The following is a 27342-nucleotide window of genomic DNA, read 5'->3' on the forward strand; positions in this document are numbered from 1 at the left end:
TTAGTTCTCAAATATAAAGACTATTATATGTATCTATATGAACAAAACCAAAAGAAAATTAAGGAAATTAGAGGCTATGATAACTTTGACGTTTAAATTTAATGTTGCCATTGTAAGAAAATTAAATTCTACTAAAATGGCTCTAAAGCTTTGGCACTGTCGCTAAGCAGTGGTGATTGTATCCGAACGGCTCTCGAGTCTCGTTTGACAGTTCATCAGAAATACATCAATCACTGTCCGCTTGTTACTCAAGATTCATCGCATTTTATTGCAAAAACGAGAGATAAACACCAATTTCCTAGCTTTGCATATAGTTACAAATACATACGACGTGATACTAAGTTACAAACATGAACACAATAAAAGAAGAAACCTCTAATCCTTCGTTAAAGCTGTTAAGCTGCCGTGCTTGCCTAGCTACTGATATTAAATTGTTTAATATATACGAGAATAAACTCGCAGAAGCTTTTGCTCATACCACAGGGAGTCCCGTAAGTCTTACCTTCTAGTTCAATGCAATTTTTGTAAACTGCAATCTCAACATGTTAGAGATATCATGTTTTTGCACCGCCTACAACTTATCTGCTTTGCCTAAAGGTTGACTGGAAGAGTGGTGCCTTATGGCATTAAGTTCGCCTTTTGTACAATGTGTTTTCCTATGTGCTGCACATTAAATAAATTAATTAATGATAAAATATAATATTTCAAAATTTTAGTCATTACTATTAGTCGTTATTTGTGTCGTTTTCAAGCAAAAGGTACCACATTGCCACTTGCCATAACGACGCTCTGACTGGTTCTTCGTATAAAGATACAAGCAATTTTCGTCCTTATGGTAAGCGACAATGTGGTCTTTTTTGATTGAAAACATCAGATTTACATAAATTTTGTTAATAAGATTAAATTAAAACAATGTTTATTGAAACAACTTTTGCTGTGCTTATAGCAAATAAATATTTGATTGATTGATTGATTGATTGATTGAAAGTTATTAAGAAAATATAGTAGATGCACCATTAAAAATAAGAGTTTCGATTTTACTGAATACATAGGAGAATGATCGAATTTAAACTATCGTGAGACATATTAACTTAACTAACATAGCGGTTTCACTCACGTGTTTTTATGCGCACGCGTTATGGAGACCTAGGCTCTACGAAACATGTCGCGCGAGTGACTAAAAACACGTGAGTGAAACCGCTAATCGCTATGTTAGTTAACATAGGAGAATGGTTATATTTGTAGGTGCTGTTATCAGATGGGTTACCACAGCTCCTGTGCTGCTACTGCCGCAGTGCTCTGCTCAAATGCAAAGCGTTCAGGGCCCGGAGCCTCCGCGCACAGCAGTGCCTCAGGGCAATTCCTTTACAAATTGAGGTAAGACATGTAATACTCGAAATTAAACTATCGTGAGACATATTTCAAAATATTTAGATTCACGGTTTCACTCACTGTTAGTGCACGTACAACCAACGCGGACACTCGTGCCTGAGAAAGGATTCCCGGAGAATCCGAAACATGTTGCCGAAAAATAATAGTGAGTGAAACCGTATTGATCTAAATCGTGATGTGGTTTCAAATTCGCATTGTTTAGTTCTTTAGCACTAGATCTAGAGATAGTTTAATTGAATTGTACAAACAAGTCTTGTCTGAGCAACCATAATTATCTAATTTCAGTAGTGGAAACTGTTTTGGCTTATGTATGTATTTAAGTGTAATTATCTATATGTGTCATCTTTCGCTGTTTGTTTCCCATTATCAATAAATAAAAATAAATAAATAAAATAAATACATGTAATACTGTAAGCTTTTGGTTACTGTGGGGTTTTCTGTGAACTTTTCAAATAGTAGTGAAATAGGTGAGCATGTGAATATTGATTTAAAAAAATTAGTATCTTATTTAAAATTTTATTGAACTTTTTCCTGCCCTTTTTTTATATATTTTTTTTCAAAGATGGGGTTTTGTCTCGATGTCACCAATACTGAGATCAATAGTAATAATGTAATATTGCAGTATTACTTACCCCACTACATTATTTTTAAGTATAGCTTGCACATCATCCTGACCTCGTCTGATAGAGGCGATGCCAGGACGATGTTGCAGCTACTTATGTTGGTAGTTTTGACAATTATTATATAATCTGTGATTTGGTAATGTCATGTCGCTCCTCAGCGCCTCGTTGCGGACACCTTCCATCAACACATGTTGGACATCTTCCTTCCTGCCCTTATCCCACGTTATGTGGGATCGGCACAACATGTTTTTCTCTTCCATTCTCCTCTATCTTTTGTCACCTCAGCACTCACTCCTATCTTTCTCATTTCCTCTTTCACACAATCCATCCATCGTTTTTTGGGTCCACCATCCGCTCTCCGTCCATATCAACATTCATCCCTAACATTCTTTTGCCTATGTGGCTTTCATCCCTCATCATTACATGCCCATACCCCTAACCTACTACTTAAAATTTTATTGTACATATGTTGTAAAAACACTGTAGAACTTATAGCATTTACGTTAGGTTGAGGGGGGGGGGGGGGGGGGGCATACATTGTTTGTAACATTTGATATCTAGGAAATGGCAGCCCCTTTTCTCTGCTCCCCCTTGCAATACCCTTGAACAGGAATATCTCTGCACATACTATGTTTTTCTTCTTTTTTTTTTTCTTTTTTTTATCTGGTTTTTATGGAGGCTTTGGACACTAGGTGAACATGTCAGCCTCATGGGTGCTATCATAGTTCCCTACTCAAGGGAGAGGTCAATAAAGTGGTAAACACTGATTGCTTTGTCCGATATAGGCTCTGCCAACCAACAATTGATCTGTCCATTGTGCATGGAGCCCAGACTACCAAAAATTCTTTTTCTCAAGTCCGAATTCCGGACGCTCAACCAACAACACGTGAGACAAGTCATCAGTCTTCTGACAGTTTGCACACAGTGGTGACGATTTAACACCCATCATGCACAGAAATTTGTTTGTAGGGATGTGTCCGGACCAGACTCGGAAAGCTGAGACTAACACTTTTCTAGAGAGGTTGGTAGAATCAAACCAGGGTATCCTCAAGGGTCTATCTTGATCTTCTTATCTTACAAAAGTATTTTGTTTGTCTTAAGATAAGAAGAATACTTTTGTCTTATTTTGCCTAAAGCTATCGAATGTTTCAGCTAACCACTGACTATATCAGAACCATAGACCGCCACTCACACCAGCTCATCTACCTAACACAAACAAGAGTCGAAACCACAGACTATAGAGACATCCTTGAAGTGGACGTAAAAAAAGAAGAGTCAGACATAGACAGTTTCATCCCAGAGTCTGATGATTTGAAAATAGAATATGAAATCAAAGACAAAATAGATGAAGGCATTGATAACGATAGAGATTTCAGTGATGATAATACAGAACAGATATTTGTTGCCACAAATCCGGTGCGAGAAGTAAAAGTTAGAAAGGGAAGGAAGAAAAAAACAAGAACAGAAGAGAAGAGAGTTAAGAAAAAAATAAAGAAAAGGACGTCAGATAATGACTATTTGCCGGATTTCGATTTCGCCAAGTTTGAAAGTAGTTATAGTGTTGAAATTATTGCTTTGACAAAGGTAAGAAACATTTTAGTAAGCTTTCAGTTACAGCAAAGAGAATATAATAGGATAGAGCGGTACTGTCATAGTAAATTTTGTAACCACAGTAAATTCACTGCCATCTATCGACACACTTTAAAACTAAAAATGAAGATTTATAAAAATACGATTAAATGTATTTAAATATGGATAAATGGATTTTTTTATTTGCATTAATTATTTTTATATGATTTTGACCCATGTTCTTTCACTGATATGCGTTAAAATTGTTAAATATCAAACGAAACCGTCAACGCCCTCTATACGAGTGTAGGCCAAAGGTAGTGGCGCCATCTGATCGAGAATCAAATTTTCGTGATTTTTCGAGGCACGTTTTTTACTTAGACTGTATCCATCTATTACGGAGTGTATCTCATGAATCGTGATTAGCTAGACAGTTGAAATTTTCACAGATGATGTATTTCTGTTGGCGCTATAATTTGTAATTGGGTACGGAACCCTAAAAATGGTTTATCTTAACAATTGTAATGTGTCAGGAACAACAACTAGAAGAGATTAGAGCGCGCAAGCAGAGCGCCAACTACCAGTACGCGGCGTACAAGTGTGAGGAGTGCGGGAAGGGGTTCATGGCGAACGACGCTTACAACAACCACAAGATACGACACAGCCCGGTAAGTTACCTTGTATTGTATTGTAATTTTCCGCAACTCGACGACTGACGCCTATTTTGCGTGACATGGGGGGGCTAGTCCTGCCAGCCCAGCTCCTCGAGGAAACCTATCAAATCTTTGATGTTGAGTAGGACCTCGGGGAAGTCTCTCGTGTATCCGAGATGTTTTGCCCTGTATGGGGCCACTCTGCTGCATTCCAGCACCACGTGAGAGGCTGTTTCTTCCGTCTCCATGCATTCTCTGCATAGGGGACTGTCTGTGACACCTGTTATGAAAAGATGTTTGTCGAATAGTCCATGAACTGTTATGACACTGATTACCATGCTCAGTCGGGTCTTCCCTAGTTGGAGGAGCACTCTTGTGAGCTTTCCGTTGATGCCAGTTACCTTATCAATCCATCACACAAATAGGTAACTAGGTTGGCTCGTTGGGTGGACGACATTCGGAAGATAGCGGGTCACTTCTGCATGAGATTGGCTCAGGACCTGGATAAGTGACGTACTTGAAGAGAGGCCTATGCTTAGCAGTGGGCGATAAAAGGCTGATATGATATAACGAAATTTCGATTTACTTGTTTCGCGATAGACCCTTTAGACTCTTTAGAGGAACGTGGCTGGGTGAGTAAAAGGTACCGTTGACCGGTAGACTTAGACTGATTTATTAAATCATAATCAAGTGTTTTATACATCTCTAATCTACGGCGGTACAGACATTATCTTAACCGAATCAGCGCGTGCTCTAACCTATACTAAGTTATCGACACGCGCCGATAATATTTTGCTGACCGCCATAGGCCCTTACGAGAAGATAGATTGTAGTAGTGGCGCCACCTGCGCAGAGTTTCGCGTAATACTCCCTATTATATCAGTATCTTTAACAATGTCGATTTTTCCGGCGTGGTATGAGAGTTGTCAGTCTTCTTGGCTTATTAGTCTCGTATTATATTAAATGTTAATATATTTTTTCCATATTAGGATTCCATAGCCAAATGGCAAAAAACGGAACCCTTATGGATTCGTCATGTCTGTCTGTCCGTCCGTATGTCACAGCCACTTTTTCCGAAACTAAAAAAAAACTGTTGAAACTTGGTAAGTAGATGTATTCTGTGAACCGTGCCATTACCATGCAAGCTTCCACTCTAGTAAGTAGTTTTTTTAATACGTCATAAATCGTAAACCGCAATTTACCTTTCATACAATCAACTCAAATATAAAAGTGGGGCTCCCATACAACAGACGTGATTTTTTTGCGTAATGGTACGGAACCCTTAGTGCGCGAGTCCGACTCGCACTTGGCCGGTTTTTTTTTATTGTGGGACCACATTATTACAATCTATAAATTGTATATACAGACATAGAGTAACTTATACTAGAGCGGTACTGTCATAGTAAATTTTGTAACCACAGTAAATTCACTGCCATCTATCGACACACTTTACAGCTAAAAATGAAGATTTATAAAAATGCGTTAAAGTTGTTAAATAACAAACGAAACCGTCAACGCCCTCTATACGAGAGTAGGCCAAAGGTACTGGCGCCATCTGATCGAGAGTCAAATTTTCGTGATTTTCGAGGCACGTTTTTTTCCTTAGACTATCCATCTATTACGGAGTTATATCTATCTTTGATACAGATGTCAATCACAATGGAAAAATCAACCAATCAATCAATCAATTAAAAAAAATAGTTTTTATTATTATTTTGCAACAGAGCATGGGTGCGCACGCGTGCGAGATCTGTCTGGTGCGGTTCAAGCGCCAGTCCCGGCGGCAGGAGCACCAGGATCTGCATCGACTCAAATTTCTGTGTAAAGAGTGCAGCTTCGTGTCTAGAAACAGGTTAGTTATTAATCGAATTTAAACTGTTGTGAGATATACTAACATTAAGCTGTCCCTTTCTAATGTATGCCACTATCCCTTTCGGCTATTAAGGGTTGTTAAAATTCAAGTCATTATCATATCTGTGTCGCTTAACTATAAACTCGGGTAAATCCTTTCGACCCTCTCAGCAAATATCTACCCTATTACCTTTTCTTAATACCAAAATCGCATAATTGACGACCGGTCTGGCCTAGTGGGTAGTGACCCTGCCTGTGAAGCCGATGGTCCTAGGTTCGAATCCCGGTAAGGTCATTTATTTGTGTGATGAGAACAGAACAGATATTTTTTCCTAAGTCATGGGTGTTTTCTATGTATTTAAGTATTTATATATTATATATACACCGTTGTCTGAGTACCCATAACACAAGCCTCCTTGGGCTTACCGTGGGACTTAGTCAATCTGTGTAAGAAAGTCCGATAATAAAAAATAAAATAAAAAAAATTGAATCATTTTACGGTTTACACTCGCTTATTTTAGTCACTGCGCCGCGGTTTTCTCGGCGCGTGGCAGTACGCGATACACGGCCGTCGTGAACGCTGCTCGCACTATTAGTGCTTGAGAAAGGAGACCTAGGCTCTCCGAAACATGTCGCGCGAGTAACTAAAATAAGTGAGTCTAAACCATAAAATTATTTAAGGTGGTTCGATTTTCATACAAAATTCAATCTGCTTTAATTAAGGCACTACACACTATTACTACACAAATATTTGCTCATTTATCTACTTTCGAATATTCGTTTGCGCTAAATTAATAGAAAAACTTTGTTTCATACAGAAATCATACATAAATCAACGTAATTTTTTCATCAATTTTACGTATGTGTGTGTCACAAATGTCGTGTACAAATACGTTGCGTGCGGCGTTGCCACTCTATGACGTTGGCGACGTTGCCTGGCCGACCTGGCAGGATTTGCAGTGCCGTCATGTTTAGTGCATTTTTATTTGACAGTGTTGACACTGACACATAGGGTCATGTTTATTGTGACTTATCAATTTGTTTGTATAAATTGAAAATGATAGCAACGTCTAAATCAAGTTACAAAAATCATCGGTGTGCCTGTCCGCGAAAATCCAGAAAAATTCAGACTCAATTGAAGCGGAATTCATGATGGTGAAGTTTCGTAAGGTAGGTACAGTTTCATTCCTTCATTGTACATTGTAATTTTCTTGTGCCGATCTTTTTAGAAAATAATTCTCACTTCTTCCGTAATGGTAGATATAAGCAGTGAACAATACCTATATAATGTAATTATTACTGTTTTGGTTGCCGAATAGTCAATGTGTCACTAACTCTAGGTTTTTTTAGTTATTGTGCAAAATGAAGAGGCATTCTTGGAAATAAAATGTTTTCCTTCATTAGCCAGAAAAAATCAGGACATCCTCACTGCAATAAAGTAAAATAAAACATTTCCTGGGGATGAAAATTATGGAATTTTGTCTATGAATGAAAAACACAATTATTACTAGGTAAGTAAATGATAACTTTATTAGAATCCATATTGTTGCATCATCTTTCTTCCTATAACATTAGAGATTTTGTGCTATCATGATATTATTTTTCTTTCAGGTACAGGGACAACTACAGATAACAAATATGAAAAAATGTTATTTCATTTGTTGTGTGAATCCATCTACACCAACAAGACATCCACTGCTGGACATAGGCCTCCCCAGGGATCTCCACAACGACTGGTCTTGCAAGACCGGCCAAAATATCGAGAAATAAATAATATAAATAAACATGATGTAAATTATTATAAAATAAAGAATTTTGTATTTGTATTTTTTTTGTATGATAAATATCCCGTTTTCTATAATAGTTATAATTAGAAGGCCATGCAATGTTGTTACTCACTGTACCTACATAAATTCAAAAAAAAATATTTAAAAAAAGTTTTAATTTTATTTTACAATTACTACTTTATTATTAGTACATTACGATACAAGTGCGAAAAGTAGGAAATTGGCAACCAGTGGCGATAAATTGAAACACGACCGAAGGAAGTGTTTTAATCGACACGAGTTGCGAATTACCTTTTCGCACGTGTATTGTACAACGTTTTACAGTACATAATTATGGCCCTTTACATTTTCGACATATGCACGTATTGTACTAATTACCGCACTAGGGCGGTAACGTATATGTAGCACCATATGTACTAAAAAGTATTTTACAGTACATATGGTGCAACTTTCTCGCCCTAGTGCGTAAAGAGCACTTTTCATGCATATGTCGAAAGTTTAAAGGGCCATATGTACTGTAAAACGTTGTACGATACACGTGCGAATAGGTAATTCGCAACTCGTGTCGATATAAAACACTCTGCGGTCGTGTTTTAATCTGTCGCCACTCGTTTCGAATTTTCTCTTTTCCGCACTTGTATCGTAAATAACTATTTCAAACTGCAAGGGTACGATGATAGTCTCAATTCAATATAATTTAACAACATTTGGCATTATTAGGTTATAAATTGTATGGAGATGAAATCTATCATCGTACCCTTCCAGTTTCAAAAATACTATAGAGGCTGGGCAGTAAGGGATTGCTTTACTTGTAGAACTATATTTAGCGCTTTAAAAAAAACTGATACCTGACACTTACAAACCTGGACTTCCTTGGGCTAGTGCTACTAAGAATCGTCAGTATTCTCCATCCTATCTGAGTTGGAAGAACCCAAAAAGGTGAGATTTGTGAAAGTCAGGTTTTCAATATATGTGGCGTTTTCAACCAAACGGGTACCTACTTATTGTTGTCATATTCCCATAAAGCTTCAAAATGAACTCAACCTAATCGACAACCGACAATGTGGTACCTTTTAGTTCAAAACGTCACATATTTTTATAAAACGTTATAAACTAATTTATTAATAATACTGAATATCTGGGAGAAAAAGAAAACATAAGTAAAAACTCAAAAATGCTCGTTTTCCCAGAGATAAGACCTAGCTAGATCGAACCCCTTACAGCAAATTTCATCGAAATTGTTAGAGCCGTTTCCGATATCACTGAAATATATTTCGGTTATATCGGAATCGGACAAGAATTCGAAGAATAAAAGGTATAAGAAACATAAGATAACAAAAAAAGGACAAAAAAAAGTACCCCTGACGTACCAGTCTCGAACCCGAATCCTCTTGCATGTATTTCCACGAACATACCGCAACGCCATTGCAGCATACTTACACTGCATGAAATTGTCTACTACAAGCATCACGGAAACACTGTTTGCATGTGCGAGTAATAGTAGGAAATAGCATGACAGAAACACTCTGTCGACTTTAAAAGTGTTTTTTGCACTAATGAAGTATTCAATGTTTATTATAATAGTTCAATATTTATGTAAAGAGTGCGCTAAACATACTTTTAAGTATACAGATACCAACACTATTCCACAAAAAAATAAAACCTGAAAATTTGCGAAAGTGACGCCATCTAGCGGGGTTTAAGCTTTGGGTAACCTAGTCGAACCACCTTAAGTAGTTATTATTTATAAGTAGTGTCAACAGTATCACTTGTTGCTCGTTTCTTAAATTAGCATTCCTTTAAAAAAATGCCACTTATGTTTTTAGGGTTCCGTACCCAAAGGGTAAAAACGGGACCCTATTACTAAAGACTCCGCTGCCGTCTGACCGTCTGTCTGTCACCAGGCTGTATCTCATGAACCGTGATAGCTACAGTTGAAATTTTCACAGATGATGTATTTCTGTTGCCGCCATAACAACAAATACTAAATAGTACGGAACCCTCGGTGGGCGAGTCCGACTCGCACTTGGCCGGTTTATTTGTTGCAGGTATCAAGCGAAGAAGCATTTCGAGTGGCACTCTGGCAAGATTCACGTCTGCAAACATTGCGGGGCCAGCTTTACGTGAGTGCCTAGTTCAGTGTTCAGTGGTGGGCAAACTCTCGTCATGGGGGGCTAGAAAAATTCAGAAATTTTAAATAATAATAAAAATCTATACGTTTTCGTGCGAAACTGAAAAACATGCAATGTTTGGAGAGGAATATCTTAGGTATTTTTTTTGGGGTCCCTTTGTTTGACATAATGATTGAAAGTCTCAAGAAATACTATAAAAATGTATACTTAGTCATGTTTAAAAAAAAAACACATTCATTTTACTTTCCTCGTATTCGAAATGAAAAGTAGAGTGTTTAACTCGGGTGAAAGGCATCATTTCAGCCTCGGACTATTGGCGCTCTCACTGCGTTCGAGCACCAAAATACCTCGGCAGAAATGAGTGCCTTTCATCCCTTGGTTAACAATCTACTATTTTTCTATAGGAAGAGTTCAACGTACTTGTCGCACGTGCGTCTCCAGCACCCTGCGATGAATGTGGCATGCGACGTGTGCGGCGAAACATTCGTGGGACGACTGGGTTTATTACAGCACAAGTCACGAGCGCATCAGGTAAGTGGCACGTGGCAGGGTCGCCATGTGAGGCTCAGAGTAGAACACGATGCAACATAACTTCGACTTTGAAATATTATGTTTGAAAAGGCACCGTGCAATACAATTTATAATTAGCCTATAGTAATTATCTAATTTTAAAGTTAATTACTGATTTAAACATTCACGATTTTTACTCATTATTATTCACAACGACGGGACTTAATCGCGTAAACGAAACGTTCAAGTTAATAAACAAGACCAAGTGCGGGTAGTTTGAAAAACTCGCGCGCCCAGAAGATGTTAATGTCAACTTTTGCCAGTCTTCTCCGAGACCACGGGGACAACGCCGTCCTCGAAACGTCGGATGTAAATTTAAAACTTATTTTACGCGTTTAAAGTTAATGTTTTAGAAATGAGTGACTGTGGGCTACGCGAACCCCCATTGATTCTTTATTTTCAAAAACAGATACTGAATCGACAAAAAACTATAGCTATAATTATTGAACCAAACGAGTGTGTGTTGTGTTTTTCAAAAAAGGAGTGTACCGGTTTTCTAAGGCGCAACGCCCCTGGAGTTGCAGGCGCCCATAGGCTACGATGACTGCATACCATCAGGCGGACCGTTGCTTGTTTGCCACCGATGTAGTATAAAAATAAACTGCTCACAATATTTTACGAGTATGCGATCGAACAGTATGATTTTGAAAATATCTTTTGTATGGTGAGAATTGCGGGTGCCTAAATACTTTTGAGCGGTAGTGTAGGTATTAATTAAATAACAATTTTTAGATGGATAATTTTCGCTAAATTGCGTGAATTTGTACTAAACTTTATAATTTCGTCTTACATTGTCGGCCACTAAAAACCGATCACTTATCTTGATATTCTTGAGCCTTGTATCTCTCTATTATTAATTCAAAACGACCGGACTTAATCGCGTAAAATAAGTTTTAAATTTACCTCCGACGTTTCGAGGACGGCGTTGTCCCCGTGGTCTCGGAGAAGACTGGCTCAAGTTGACATCAACATCTTCTAGGCGCGCGAGTTTTTCGAACCCGCACTTGGTCTTGTTTATTAACTTGAACGTTTTGCGCACCAGGGATGTCACCGCGTCGACACACAACACTCACAATATTCGATTTTTCAACTTTCGATATTTGTTTTCGGTTATACTTACTAATGACTGGGTTCCATGTGGATGGGATCTTAAGAGGCCGTAGTCAATTTTGGAGCAAAAATTTAAAATTGATAGATATTGTCGTTGAAATTATACACGTGATGAGGTCGCGAGCGTGCGTCACCGGTAATATATGAAAAGAAGGGGCAGTTTTTAAAAAATCATCAAAAATTGATGGTGGTAAATTATACAAATTGATGTATAAGAATAGTTTCAGCAAATGTTGTAGATTGTTTAAGTATCAAAATTACGTTGAAATTAAGTCGATTTTCAGAGAAATTGTCACTTGTTTTGAAGTAATTTCTGGAGAAAATTGATTTCGTGTAACTTTCATTTACACTACTTCAAAGTCATAATAATAAAAATGTAGTCTGATAAACGTCGAGTACAGGATATGTGTAATACAAAATTACCATGTTTAGCCGTCCAAACTTTACGAAATTTACAAATAAGAGCGACAAAATCAGTGCTTTACGCGCGTTTACCTAAACGTCCGTCAGAAAAGCAAACATTACTAATTTAGTGAGTCTTTTTTCAAAAAATTGATCTGATAAAAGGTACGATAAGAAGACGTGCTAATAGAAACCAGTACTTGTTGTTTCAATTAGGTAACAAAAGGTGTACAATTTCACCGACTAAATCTATCAATTTTACATTTTTGCGACTAAAATCGACACCGGCCTCTGTGGGCCAGCTTCACGCAGCGATCGTACAATGCCCTGCGCGTGCAATATAATAATGCGTTTAGGATACTGGTGGGTCTGCCTCGGCACTGCAGTGCGTCGGGGATGTTCGCCGATGCCCGTACGGATGACTTTTACGCTATTATACGTAAAAGAGCGGCATCTCTATTGCATAGATTGCAGGGTAGCACCAACAGTCTCCTAAACGCATTTGTCGTCAGAGTGGACTGCCCACTGATGAGGCGTTGGAACCAATTACATGAGCCCAGCGCATCATCGAAATAATTAGTTTTAATTAGTTTTTTAGGTATTTATTGTTTTACTACATAGTGTACAGACTAACATAGATATAGGTAGCATATTATATTTTTGGTACTAACACTATATGGGTTCTGTTCTGTGCCTGAAATAAATATTTTCAATTTCAATTAAAACCTTTGTCTCGATTGAAATTTCTATGTTTAAATCAGTGTTTTGTATCTCTCCGACCCCACATATTTGTTATATCAGGTAACAGTGGTAAAGCCGGAGTCCCGCTGCGCGGGGTGCGGCGCGCAGTTCCACAGCGCGGAGGCGTTGACGCGACACGCCCCCTGCGCCTGCGACCCACATGCCAGGTACATATATATCAGGTAACAGTGGTAAAGCCGGAGTCCCGCTGCGCGGGGTGCGGCGCGCAGTTCCACAGCGCGGAGGCGTTGACGCGACACGCCCCCTGCGCCTGCGACCCACATGCCAGGTACATATATATCAGGTAACAGTGGTAAAGCCGGAGTCCCGCTGCGCGGGGTGCGGCGCGCAGTTCCACAGCGCGGAGGCGTTGACGCGACACGCCCCCTGCGCCTGCGACCCACATGCCAGGTACATATATATCAGGTAACAGTGGTAAAGCCGGAGTCCCGCTGCGCGGGGTGCGGCGCGCAGTTCCACAGCGCGGAGGCGTTGACGCGACACGCCCCCTGCGCCTGCGACCCACATGCCAGGTACATATATATCAGGTAACAGTGGTAAAGCCGGAGTCCCGCTGCGCGGGGTGCGGCGCGCAGTTCCACAGCGCGGAGGCGTTGACGCGACACGCCCCCTGCGCCTGCGACCCACATGCCAGGTACATATATATCAGGTAACAGTGGTAAAGCCGGAGTCCCGCTGCGCGGGGTGCGGCGCGCAGTTCCACAGCGCGGAGGCGTTGACGCGACACGCCCCCTGCGCCTGCGACCCACATGCCAGGTACATATATATCAGGTAACAGTGGTAAAGCCGGAGTCCCGCTGCGCGGGGTGCGGCGCGCAGTTCCACAGCGCGGAGGCGTTGACGCGACACGCCCCCTGCGCCTGCGACCCACATGCCAGGTACATATATATCAGGTAACAGTGGTAAAGCCGGAGTCCCGCTGCGCGGGGTGCGGCGCGCAGTTCCACAGCGCGGAGGCGTTGACGCGACACGCCCCCTGCGCCTGCGACCCACATGCCAGGTACATATATATCAGGTAACAGTGGTAAAGCCGGAGTCCCGCTGCGCGGGGTGCGGCGCGCAGTTCCACAGCGCGGAGGCGTTGACGCGACACGCCCCCTGCGCCTGCGACCCACATGCCAGGTACATATATATCAGGTAACAGTGGTAAAGCCGGAGTCCCGCTGCGCGGGGTGCGGCGCGCAGTTCCACAGCGCGGAGGCGTTGACGCGACACGCCCCCTGCGCCTGCGACCCACATGCCAGGTACATATATTATTCATATTTTTTGTTTTGATATCATATGTCGATTTAAAAACATGATTTTCACTCATAATTTTAAAACTAAACGGTGCTTAATCGCGTATATATATTATGTTTTTATATGTCTATTTGTATCTTCTTATATGTTTATTTACTTATTTACTTTAAACATGAGTAACTTATACTAGAGCGGTACTGTCATAGTAAATTTTGTAACCCCAGTAAATTCACTGCCATCTGTCGACACACTTTAAAACTAAAAATAAATATTTATAAAAATACGATAAAATATATTTAAATATGGATAAATGATTTTTTTTATTTGCATTAATTATTTTAGGATTTTGACCCATGTTCTTTCACTGATATGCGTTAAAATTGTTAAATAACAAACGAAACCGTCAACGCCATCTATACGACAGTAGGCCAAAGCTAGTAGCGCCCTCTGAACGAGAATCAAATTTTCTTGATTTTCGAGGCACGTTTTTTCCTTAGACTGTATCCATCTATTACGGAGTTATATCTATCTTTGCCTTTAAATATTGTTTTTCTATTTCTTTAAGCCTTTAATGAGGTGTGCCAATAAAGAGTATTCTATCTACACTTACATAAAAAAAAAATTGTAGGTACGTAATTTACCTATATTATAACTAGCTTTAGTCCGCGATTTTTTCGATGATGATTAATAAAAACTATCCAATGCCCTTCCCCGGGCTTAAACTATCTCCATACCAAATGTCATCTAAATCGGTTCAGCGGTTTAAGCGGTTTAAACAGTGTTTTAACGTTGACAGACCCTGCCTGGTGTGTGGTGAGACATTGTCGACAGATGAGGAATTACAAGCACACGCGAAGGAACGACACAGCACGGACCAGTTCAAATGTGTACAGGTAAGAGCATAGACACAGTATATACAAGTAGTTATAGACGCGCCACCGAGCGACCGGGGTTAAGAGAAAGAATATTCATATAAAATTTGGGCAGCATAAGATTTTTTCTCTTTCACTCTTATAAATTTCGGTATTTCACCGTCGCCTCCTACCTATGATGCCACCCGGTCGGTGATAAGGATAAGGACAAAGCATGGTGTTGCGAACGCAACCTCTTATTCGTAATGCAGTAGCTAAACGCAGCCGTCGGGCTCGCTTACTATGCGGAGGCTTATTTAAATGCACCAATAGGAGCGCTCCACATAACCTGTATCGCGGCCAATTAGAGGCACCTAAATTTAGACTACCATTTCAACATTCAAAATTAGCTAAATCACTTTCGCATCAGCCTCCATACTATTACCACCACTTCTAGACTTTTAACCGTTTACGTCAACTGTACCTTGTAAAGTAACCAGCACCTATTGATTATAAGTTTACTTCAAATCAAAGTCTTTTTATTTGTCGTCGAGACCTGCACGGCGGCTACAAATGGCACTATTTTCTCTTTCCTCTTATAGGAATTGCAATAAGACTATCTTTCTCTATCAAAGAGTGTCAGGCCCTTGAACTTTATGTATATACACGTAAGGTATATGTTGCTCTGTGTCCTGTGACGGATTAATCCTTCATTGGCTCTAGACCTGCGATTCGGTATCCGTCGTTGGCGTCGAAAAGGTTAAAGCTTTAGATAAAATCGGCACGGCACACGGCGAGTACGCATGTCTGTAGGCCGAGCACATGATTGACGCGAGATAGACTACCCGTCTTTTACTAACTGTATGCATTAAGGGGTCATCCATTAATTACATCACACGTTTAGGGAGGGGGGGGGTCACAAACTTTGTGACGTCACTTTAACTTATTTAAATTATTTTATCGGCTGTACAGTTAAATAACTCATAATAATTCATAATTCATTTATTGCTTGTTATCATGTGGTACAAAACAGATGTTACATTAGGGTACGTTCACACATGAACCCTGTTAGGGCACAGCAAGTATTTCTTAAAACTAAACTATAACTAGGTACATAAATTAAAATTAACGCATTTATATCAATAACGCATATATATTATTTTATATTTATTTTATAATTACTTATTATTTTATTATAATTTTTATTTTATTTTATTATAATCAATTATGTACTTATTTGGGTACTATTTCAATAGGTACATATAAGTATTAATTAACAAGTTTTTGGAACGATGATCGTTTTTATATAATCATTTAATTTTATTTTCTAATCTGTTTTGGGTTATATAATTACTAATATTTCCTTTGTCAAAAATATTTTGATAAAATTTTAATAATACTTAATTCGATTTGCCGATTTCATTGAAAAAATGTGACGTCACACCAGGGGGGGGGGGGGTTGCTAAATGTGACCAAGGAGTGGAACGCCCTGCCCGAGTCTGTGTTTCCGCATGAGTACAATTTGGGGCTCTTCAAGGCAAGAGTTAATAGGTATCTCATAGGTAAGCGTGCTCCACCGTAGACCACATCATCACTTACCATCAGGTAGGATCGTGGTCAAACGCCTGCCTATTCATCATTAAAAAAAAAAGTGTGACAAGGAAGGGGGGAGGAATAAAAAAACCTCGAAATTCGTGTGACGTAATTAATGGATGAACCCTAAAGGGGGAGCTAGCCCGGCTGGCCGCGGCTTAAAACAAAGCCTTCAGTTATATTGATTTATTGCAGTGCGACAAAACATTCGCCAGCTCGAAATCCTACGAAGTTCACCACCAGCGGGTACATCTGAACGTGCGATGGCGAAAGTCGCGCGATAAGCGAGCGAGACGCACTCACAGCGACCCGCCCAAGCGGAAGGAGGCCATGTGCGAGGTGTGCGGCAAGGCGTGCGAGGTGAGACGGATAACTAATCTATTCCCCTTTCAGTTTAACTCGTGTTAACACCGCCATCTATGGGACACCCTCTACTTTGTATTGAACCCTAGATGACTTATCTACTTTACGCACCCACCAGGGTACGTAGTTCAAGAGAAGGCCCATAGATAGATAGATAAACTGTTTATTTGTTTGCCACAATACACACAAAATATTCAAATACAAAAATGACATAGGTACACAGAACAATCCAGAAAAAAATAGAAATTACAACAAATAAGAGTCACACAGATTTTTACATAATAGAGAAAAAGGAAAAAATACATATAAATACTGTTTTATACAAATAAAAATCCATAGGTGGCGCTTTAATCAATAAATAGGTTTAAGGTAGTAATAAGATGTACGTACTCGTGACACATCTTGACGTTCCTTTGCGTGTACGACCACATATAAGATAATGACTTGAATTTTTACAACCCTAAAGAGCCGAAAGGGATAGTGCCATACATTAGAAAGGGACAGCATGATTCGTCCCTGAATCGCTGTCAAACTTCGGGTTTATAGGATGTGTCCTTTCTGTACGGTAGTACTATTACTTATTCTGTGATGAGGCTTGTGTTGTGGGTACTCAGGACTCAGGAACAAATATTCGTGTTCATCGCACAAATAAATGCCCTTACGAGGATTTGAACCCAAAACCATCAGCTTCATAGGCATGGTCACTACCCCACTAGGCCAGACAGGCCGTCAAAATTAAACTTCCTTCGTATAAAATATAATGATTATATTATTACTTGTTTATTGACAGTCGAACGCAGCGTTGGTGTACCACCAGCGCTCTCACACGGGCGAGCGTCCCTACAAGTGTACACAGTGCCCTAAATCCTTCACCATGCCGCAGGCCCTCATAGTGAGTACATTATATTGTATTGTAACTATTGTAAGTGTAAAACCCTGGTGTACCACCAGCGCTCTCACACGGGCGAGCGTCCCTACAAGTGTACACAGTGCCCTAAATCCTTCACCATGCCGCAGGCCCTCATAGTGAATACATTATATTGTATTGTAACTATTGTAAGTGTAAAACCCTGGTGTACCACCAGCGCTCTCACACGGGCGAGCGTCCCTACAAGTGTACACAGTGCCCTAAATCCTTCACCATGCCGCAGGCCCTCATAGTGAGTACATTATATTGTATTGTAACTATTGTAAGTGTAAAACCCTGGTGTACCACCAGCGCTCTCACACGGGCGAGCGTCCCTACAAGTGTACACAGTGCCCTAAATCCTTCACCATGCCGCAGGCCCTCATAGTGAGTACATTATATTGTATTGTAACTATTGTAAGTGTAAAACCCTGGTGTACCACCAGCGCTTCCACACCGGCGAGCGCCCCTACAACGTGGCACCATTGGCACCAATAATAAGACGTATACTACAAATCCTGTAAAATTAAGTATAGTCCGACAAGAAATTGTAGAAAATTATTGAGGGCGCCACTTCCTACGTAACTGTCACATTTTTGACGTAAAATGCTTAAACATGGCAACAATTTAATATGGAAATTTTTGAAATCCATTTTAATTAATTTCTACTATTTCATGTTGCATTATTAACATCAGTTTTTAAACACTGGCAACATTTTACCATAAACAAGAGCCATAGTTTTTAAAATAAACGCCATATTACCCATGACTGGAGAAAAACAACATAGTTTTAATTTAGTAAATTATGTTGCGACTTCCGGTTCGAGCGCCATCTTGATAGTTAGCATCGTGATTAATTACTTTGTTTTTTGCTCATTAATATTGTTTAAAGTGTAATATCGATAGCTTATTATACAGTAAACTAATGTGGTAGTGTGCAGTGAATGGAGAATTAATTTTGAAGCGCGTTTAACCACCATCTTGGAGTCAACGGCCGGTAGTCCACGTGCTTCTTGTAAAGTCTAGCTATCGATTTACAAGAGCTAGCAAATCACCGTACACTGTCTTGTACAACCGTACAATTTTTGTCGTTTTTAAACCTCTCAATACCTTGATACTGGCGAAATAGTCCCACTGGGCTGAAGCCATAATTTTAAAAGAAGAAGAAAAAATTATGTTGCAACTAATTTCAGTATATTTCATTAAACACTTCGAAAAACATAAACGCATAAAACATTAAATTTTACAAGTATCAGTGAAACATCAATAATACCTACTTAATATTTTCTCCAAAATGTCTTAAGATTGTTGCCGTAACTAAATATACTTACAGTGTGAATTTTACACGGAAAAATAAATACAAGACTGGTTTAATAAAATAAACCATTGCCACCTAAGATTAAAAACCTTATCGAAAATAGTACATTATTATCTCCTTTTATTGTGTCACGCAGAAATTCGCCGCTCCCTCGAGCACTGACATTACTCAATGCGCTCCTGACGTCAGCACCTGATTGTGATTTGTTTGCATGGAGATGGACGAGTGTGTACCGTGAATGTCTGAAGTATTGTGAGACGATCGATGATAGGCCTTCCACAGTCGGTGTATAATACTATGTTATGTGAGTTGTTATTTCTGTTTCTTCCTGTGTATTTTGTATCTTGTACCTACTTTTGTACTATATTTTTCTGGAAATGAAATTTTCTGTTAGGTTAAGTTTCTCGGCGCATTGGTGTTTGCTGTAATGCCGTTTAACCAGAATTGTATTAAATAAATTAAATTAAATTAAATTCAAAATTTATCTCCTTTTTATCTCCTTTTATCTTTGCTGTTTAGTGTGTATGTTAACATTATGTACTTACTAATGAACCTCCAGGTCTGTTTTCTTAAGTATGTTAAGTACATTTGTACTTCAAACCCATTTGTATATGTGACTGTTTGTGTTCTAAATAAAGTAAAAAAAAAAAAAATTATTGTCGAGGCTCCGAAGTAGCTACTTGCTGGCTGAGGATTAATTTTAGATGGACAACCTTGGGAGTCCGTTTAATTGAATCCGAAGCCAGCAATCAGCCTTCCAGCCGAGTCATATACAGGTCACAGTCATATACAAAATATGTGCATTCCTGTTGTCAGGGAGATTTTGGGATTATACTGAGCATCTGTTACTATGGGACCAACCCCGAAATCGCGAAAAAAAATTTGGCTGTTTCATACGTTTTGGCTGGTCCATTTTCTATGGGAGGGTAAATTTATTTCTCGCGATTTCGTTGTTGGTCCCATACTAAAAGTTGCTCAGTACAAAGATAGATATAACTCCGTAATAGATGGATACAGTCTAAGGAAAAAACGTGCCTCGAAAATCAAGAAAATTTGATTCTCGTTCAGAGGGCGCTACTAGTTTTGGCCTACAGTCGTATAGATGGCGTTGACGGTTTCGTTTGTTATTTAACAATTTTAACGCATATTAGTGAAAGAACATGGGTCAAAATCATAAAAATAATTAATGCAAATAAAAAAAATCATTTATCTATATTTAAATACATTCTATCGTATTTTTATAAATCTTCATTTTTAGTTTTAAAGTGTGTCGACAGATGGCAGTGAATTTACTGGGGTTACAAAATTTACTATGACAGTACCGCTCTAGTATAAGTTACTCTATGCTCAGTATAATCCCAAAATCTCCCTGGCAACGGGAATGCACATATTTTTTGGCCACCCTGTATAGTATTTTTCTCAAAAATGGTGCAAGAAAGCAACTAAAACACATTAAACAGAAAAGATTTGCTTTGTTGGCTTTTTTTTATAAAAAAATATAAGTGTATTGTTTTGCCGAAAATACGCCAATGAGGGCTATCGTTTTTTGCTCACCAGTTGGCGCCTCTGTTGATGGTGGTCCAAAAGACTATAGAAAAGCTGTCAGTCATTGAAGTGACAAGTGACATTTCGAACTATGGAAAAGACCACCATCTACACTAGCGCCCCTAGCGGCGAATTCATACGCGTTAGCCCTCATTATTTGAGACAGCTAAATAGTCGCGGTACCAACATTATAATAATAGTACTAATTATCTGTTAAAAGCGTTAAATAACCTATGCCCTCATCAGATATGGACCATTTCAACTTTTTCGAAAAAAAAACTCGACAAATAGATAATGGAATTTGTATTCAACATTGCCCTCCCGAAATCGAGACTGCAATGTTTTTAATTTTTGATTTACCGTAAACTAAGCACTTCGCGAGGTATTTTTTAACCGGCAAAGTCGACTTTGTCGTCCATTTTTTTTAAAACCTTTTTTGTGACAGAATCATCAGCTGGTGCACTCGGACGAGCGGCCGTACACGTGCTCCGTGTGCCCGAAGGCCTTCAAACAGAAAGTGGCACTACAACTGCACAGCCGGGTAAGAGCGTGTCAAATATAGTCTGTCAAACCAAATTGATAGTAAATAAGAACAAAAAGCTATACTCATCCTTTTCTTTTGGGTGCTAGTAGTAGTTTAAGACAAAGATGATTCTCTCTGGTTATGTTTGAAATGAGACAGTCCTTCGACACATAGTTTATGTTACTCGTTACTCGGGATGACGTAAGGATTCCATTGATACCTCAAACACCTAAATCGATTCAGGCACTTAGCTGTTACGGTAATTATAGTTCTTGGGTTTTATCGTTCCAATAAAACTTGTTTAAATTTATAGATTACACGTTTTTAATCAACTAAATTACATAATGGTCCCGACAATTGATTAGCGTACAAATTAGTAAACACGACCGAAACGAGGTACACGTACGTGTGTTCTATCCGATTTTAAGAATAGCACTGACTCGCGGCGCGCAGGTTACACTAGGTTATGCGCCCACACATTACACTGCACTTAAGACGCATACATAACACGTTGGAACAAAGAAACTTACCCACATACAAACATGAACCCTGAAAACAATACACTCTTTTTCTTTTTGGGCAGTCGTGTACTGTGTAGTCGTGTGTGTGTAAACTACATCTCACACATCAAAAGTCACACCTAGTCGCCTATGTCTATTGTGGTTTAAAGTTCATGTTGCATAATGAAATTCTCCATTCATCTCCTGCAGTGGCGTAACTAGAGGGGGGCAGAGGGGGCAAGTGCCCCGGGCGCCATCCAAGGGGGGGCGCCAAAATGGGCAAAAGGCAGCAGCAGGGAAACTTTTGTCAGTCGTCAGGGGCGCAAGTTTGGTGACTGCCCCGGGCGCCATATCCTCTACCTACGCCCCTGATCTTCTGATCCGTAGCTAGAGGATATGGCAAAACAAAATTCAAATTTTGTTTTTTGCTTGCTATTATTTTCATGAACACCTGCTCCGCATTGTTATTTATTATTCTTATGTTTCATATTTTATTTCTAAATTTAAGGTTTAGGTTTTAAGTTTATGGGTCAACTGAATATCAGTGTCGTAGGTCGTAGCACTATGTACTCCGACACATGCTGAGTGGCATCCTCTTTGAGACAACAAGATAAAACGATGATAGGTATTTAATATCTGTTAATAACATAGAGTAGAATAATAACAAAGAGAGTGTATAAGGGAGAGGTAGAAACGGGAGTTGGAAGGGGCAGACCTCGGCGGACTTTCTCTGATCAGATCGGGGAAATCCTGAAGAAAGGCCAGGTCAAGAGCACCCTAAACCGGCGAGCGTGTATGAGGAATGTTATGAAAGTGAAGGAAGCGAAAGAGGTATGTCAGGATCGTAGCAAGTGGAAATTCGTGGTCTTTGCCTACCCCTCCGGGAAATAGGCGTGATTATATATATGTATGTAATTTTGAGATAAATAAACTTTTTATATAAATATTTTTTTTAATAAAAAACTGTAATAGATGTCATATATTAAAGAAAAAGTCCTAGTCTTACTAAGAACGCATATAGTCGAGAAATTGGGACGGGCACCGCCGTGGCGGGGTGGCCTAGGGGTTCATGGCGGCCGCGATAGCTAAAGACGCCGGTTCGAATCCGGCCTTCACCACTGGAGGGCTTCGTCACTTTATCTTTAATATATGACATCTATAACAGTTTTTAATTTATATATAGTAGTGTGACTACTTAAAAAACACAAATCAAAATATTCAATAAAATAATTTGATTTGTTCCCAAACTTGTTCATAAATAAATTCTTTTCATTTTATTTCAAATTATGACGTATAAATAACACTTGCATATAAAATCGCTGCAGACTTTTCTTGGTCCAACTCTATTAATTACATTTTATGAAAAATTACAATAAAAAATACATTAACCATGCTATTCAGTTTCCTTAAATGTACTTAGCCATACCCCGAAATTAACAGTTTAAAAAAAAACCGTATTTTACATGCAAAACTCGGTCTGTTACATCTTGATGCATAAACAGCTGAACCGAATTTGAATAAATTTTGTATGCAGATAAATTTAGCCCCGGGGAAGGACAAAGGCATAACATAAGGTAGTTTTTATTAGGGTTCAGTACCCAAAGGGTAAAAACGGGACCCTATTACTAAGACTCAGCTGTCTGTCTGTCCGTCCGTCTGTCACCAGGCTGTATCTCATGAACCGTGATAGCTAGACAGCTGAAATTTTCACAGATGATGTATTTCTGTTGCCGCTATAACAACAAATACTAAAAACGGAATAAAATAAATATTTAAGTGGGGCTCCCATACAACAAACGTGATTTTTTTGCAGTTTTTGAGCGTAATAGAACGGAACCCTTCGTGCGCGAGTCAGACTCGCACTTGGCCAGTTTTTTATTTTTATCGGTGATCATTAATATAATACATGAATTTACGATTACCAATTACTTTTGTTTTAGGTCCACACCGGTGAGCGTCCATACAAATGTTCGCTATGCGATAGCTCCTTCAAACAAGGCCCTCATCTTCGTACACACGTCAAACTGATGCATCACGCGCCCGACCGCCGTCCGCGGCGCAAACTGTAGTTACGATGAGTTTGGGCCCATTAGAATCGTCTTGATAAGTAGATGATGATTAGGGAATGCAAACCGGTAAAAAATGCATAGAAATAACCAGGGATAAACTGAAATAAATGTCATATACGAAGGAAAAAATGACCAAAGCCTCCAGTGTCCAGAGCTGGAACCAGCGTCCCCCGTTTACCGGACAGGTACTGAATCAATTCGGGTGATTTCGGGCTAGCGAAGAGAGATGGCGCTGCCATTAATACTCTGAGAACAAATTAAATTATTTTCTATGAAAATATTTTAATTTGTGTTTAATTAAAATATTTTCATAGAAAATAATTTAATTTATTCTTAGAGTATAACCAGGGATGTTGCGAATATTCGCATCCGCATAAAATCTATGCGGAGCTCAATGCGGATGCGGATGTGGAACAGGTAGGTGCCGGAACGTCTTAGCGGCGGCGTAAGTAGGTAATTTCGTCATTAGCGAATAGGAATCTCGTTTCGTTTTCGTGATTCGTCGATCGAGCACTTTAGCCTATGACGGACAGCGAAGTGAAAAGTTTGTTTTATTTGGACTTTAGTATAGTAATGCGGTTGTGGGGCGCCTAATATTCTTGTTCAAATACCAAGTTTCTTTTTTTTTAACAAAAAATTACTAGTGTAATATTCGACGTTTGTTAGGGTTCCGTACCCAAAGGGTAAAAACGGGACCCTATTACTAAGACTCCGCTGTCCGTCTGTCTGTCTGTCACCAGGCTGTATCTCATGAACCGTTATAGCTAGACAGTTGAAATTTTCACAGATGATGTATTTCTGTTGCCGCTATATCAACAAATACTAAAAAGTACGGAACCCTCGGTGCGCGAGTCCGACTCGCACTTGCCCGGTTATTTATGTGCCTAATCTCGACATCCGCGTCCGCGGATGTGAGCCTTTAAAAATCGGCATCCGCAACATCCCTGGAAATAAGAGATAAACCGGTAAATTACCGGTATTTTCATACTAAATATTTACCGGTTGCATTACCTAATAATGATACAGATTTATGTACAGTCGCCATCAGATATATAGCGGCCAAGGTGCCTATGAGCGGCCAAGGTGCTCACAAATATCTGAACACGCCTCTATTGTCAAGGCGCTAGGTGCATGTTCAGATATTTTTGAGCACCCCGGCCGCTCCGATATATCTGATGGCGACTGTACAAAGGTAACTGCAGCATAAACGATTGTTCTCTTGAGATAAATTCACCAGGCAGCTATAATTTTACAATAATAATGTATTAAATGTAATAAAAACATCCATTAAATGTAAATATGTATTTATATTGTATCAAATAAAATTGTAAATAAAACATGTATCACAATTAAAGAAAATTGTGCATTATTTAGCGTTAACATTATTAATAATAGTATTATAGTATAGTACAAATCCTTTTTATTACACAACTTCAAAATAAAACAAAGAAACACACAAGAAAAGTAAACAAAAGGCGGCCTTATCGCTAAAGAATCTCTTCCGGGCAATCTATAGGTAGTGGAGAAATTAAATTACCTAATTATAAACTTAAAGTAATTAGGTGGTGCAAAATAAAATAAAATTAAAAACTGAAAATCAATAAAAAAATACCTTTAAAAATTACTGCTACAGTGATGATGATGATCCTTACGGCCGATTTCGACCATGGCGACCACTTCGACTCCTAGTAACTAGGAGCTAACTGTTACAGTGAGCACGGCGCTCGTGCGCCCGAATATGGCTGATGTAGCCGATCTTCGAGGCGAACCCCCGTGCAAATTGAGAGCACGTGAGAACACCAGCCACATAATGGTAATGAATGGAAGCAGGCTGGCGTGCTTTCAGCTCGTCGCGTTTAGCATCGAGTCAACTATGCGTTGCTCCTCGAAATCGCGGACTTTGTCGTGCACCAGCCTGCGCCACTCAGGACGCTGTGCTGCCAAACCTTCCCCCTGAGAGGGCTCGATGTTGCATCTTTTCACAACAATCTTTTTTTTTTGTTTTTTTACTGCTACAATAGGGTATTTGAGTACTAGTCAAATCAGTTTCTTTTTTCGAACTGTCAAAACGATTTTGCTACTATGGAATTTATATGAAACACTAGCATGTGACGTCACAATCAAATTACCTACTCTTTTTAGTTTTATACGAGTTTTAAAATAGAAATTGTGTCTTAAAATAACTGCTGTCTACGTTTCTCTATTAATCTTGTGGTGCTTTATTTCATGCATGGTGTAAAATAATTTATTTTTCATTTCTCATGCTTTGAAAGAGGGTCATTGTTGTTCTAAAAGTTGTGCAGAAAATGATAATGATGCACTAGAGCATTTTACGTTCGAAGTGTGATTTTTTTAATTTGTTTACGTTAAGCAATTGAAATTTGAGTTTAAATGGATTTGTTATACAATTTCCATTCTGATATTTGACTCTCCATTCCATAAATAACGATACTTTTGCCTAAATTGTTAACTGAATGTACCCGTAAGAAATACTATAAAAATGTATACTTAGTCATGTTTAAAAAAAACACTCACTCACTCCGTTCGAGCGCCAAAATACCTCGGCAGAAATGACTGCCTTTCATCCCTTGGTTAACAATCTACTATTGAATACAGTCAAATACCCTATTATAAGACTACTGACTATTGGGCGCCACTTGCCACCATCCCACTAACCCGGGGCACAGAATAAATAATAGTACTACCGTACAGGAATTACACTTCCTACAAAACCGAAGTTTGACAGCGATACGGGGACGAGGGACGAATCGCGCTGTCCCTTTCTAATGTATGGCACTAACCCTTTCGGCTATTTAGGGTTGTCAAAATTCAAGTCATTATCATATCTGTGTCGCTTAACTATAAACTCGGGTAAATCCATTCGACCCTCTCAGCAAATATCTACCCTATTACCTTTTCTTAATACCAAAATCGCATAATTGACGACCGGTCTGGCCTAGTGGGTAGTGACCCTGCCTGCGAAGCCGATGGTCCTGGGTTGGAATCCCGGTAAGGTGGACCGATATGACCTTCAAACCTTCAAGAAAAGAGCGTACTCCTATCTTATAGGCCGGCAACGCACTTACAACCCCTCTGGTGTTGCGGGTGTCCATGGGCGGCGGTAATCGCTTACCATCAGGTGATCCGTCTGCTCGTTTGCCTCATAAAAAAAGGGCATTGATTTGTGTGATAAACGCTAATATTTGTTTCTGAGTAATGGGTGTTTTGTATGTATATATGTATGTATTTAACTATATAAGTATGTATATTGTCGCCTAGCACCCATAGTAGAAGCTTTGCTTAGTTTGAGGCTAGGTTGATCTGTGTAAGATGTCCCCTAATTCATTCATTCATTTATTCCTTTATAAAACATAGTTTTACATGTCAAATACAGTATTTCATATATACAACTATTTACATCTAAGTTACATAGCAAAACACATCAGTATGAATATATTATTAGGTATAAGATAATTATGTCGGGTAGGTACAATTATTATTTATAGGTTTAAATGATTACAGTAAGTTCATATAAGTATATCATATCACATAATTATGGTTAGTTAAATTCTTATTTTACATT

At 39.1% G+C, this 27342-nt stretch overlaps 2 protein-coding genes across 2 annotated transcripts; both read left to right on the forward strand.

Moving 5' to 3' along the window:
- Positions 1–230: 230 nt before the first annotated feature.
- Positions 231–13031, forward strand: LOC134753190 (zinc finger protein 506-like). The gene is made up of 8 exons (XM_063688991.1): positions 231–491; positions 1246–1377; positions 3168–3599; positions 4118–4252; positions 5962–6089; positions 9924–9998; positions 10412–10538; positions 12891–13031. The coding sequence occupies exons 1-8, from the start codon at positions 351–353 to the stop codon at positions 13014–13016; spliced, it is 1296 nt and encodes a 431-aa protein (XP_063545061.1). The 5' UTR covers positions 231–350; the 3' UTR covers positions 13017–13031.
- Positions 13032–13844: 813 nt separating this feature from the next.
- LOC134753008 (zinc finger protein 79-like) lies at positions 13845–25023 on the forward strand. The gene is made up of 8 exons (XM_063688769.1): positions 13845–14095; positions 14887–14983; positions 16730–16894; positions 17688–17805; positions 17838–17953; positions 18093–18191; positions 21113–21208; positions 23631–25023. The coding sequence occupies exons 1-8, from the start codon at positions 13845–13847 to the stop codon at positions 23757–23759; spliced, it is 1071 nt and encodes a 356-aa protein (XP_063544839.1). The 3' UTR covers positions 23760–25023.
- Positions 25024–27342: the final 2319 nt, after the last annotated feature.

This window comes from Cydia strobilella, chromosome 26 (genome assembly GCF_947568885.1).
Source record: "Cydia strobilella chromosome 26, ilCydStro3.1, whole genome shotgun sequence".
Classification (NCBI taxonomy): Eukaryota; Metazoa; Arthropoda; class Insecta; order Lepidoptera; family Tortricidae; genus Cydia; species Cydia strobilella.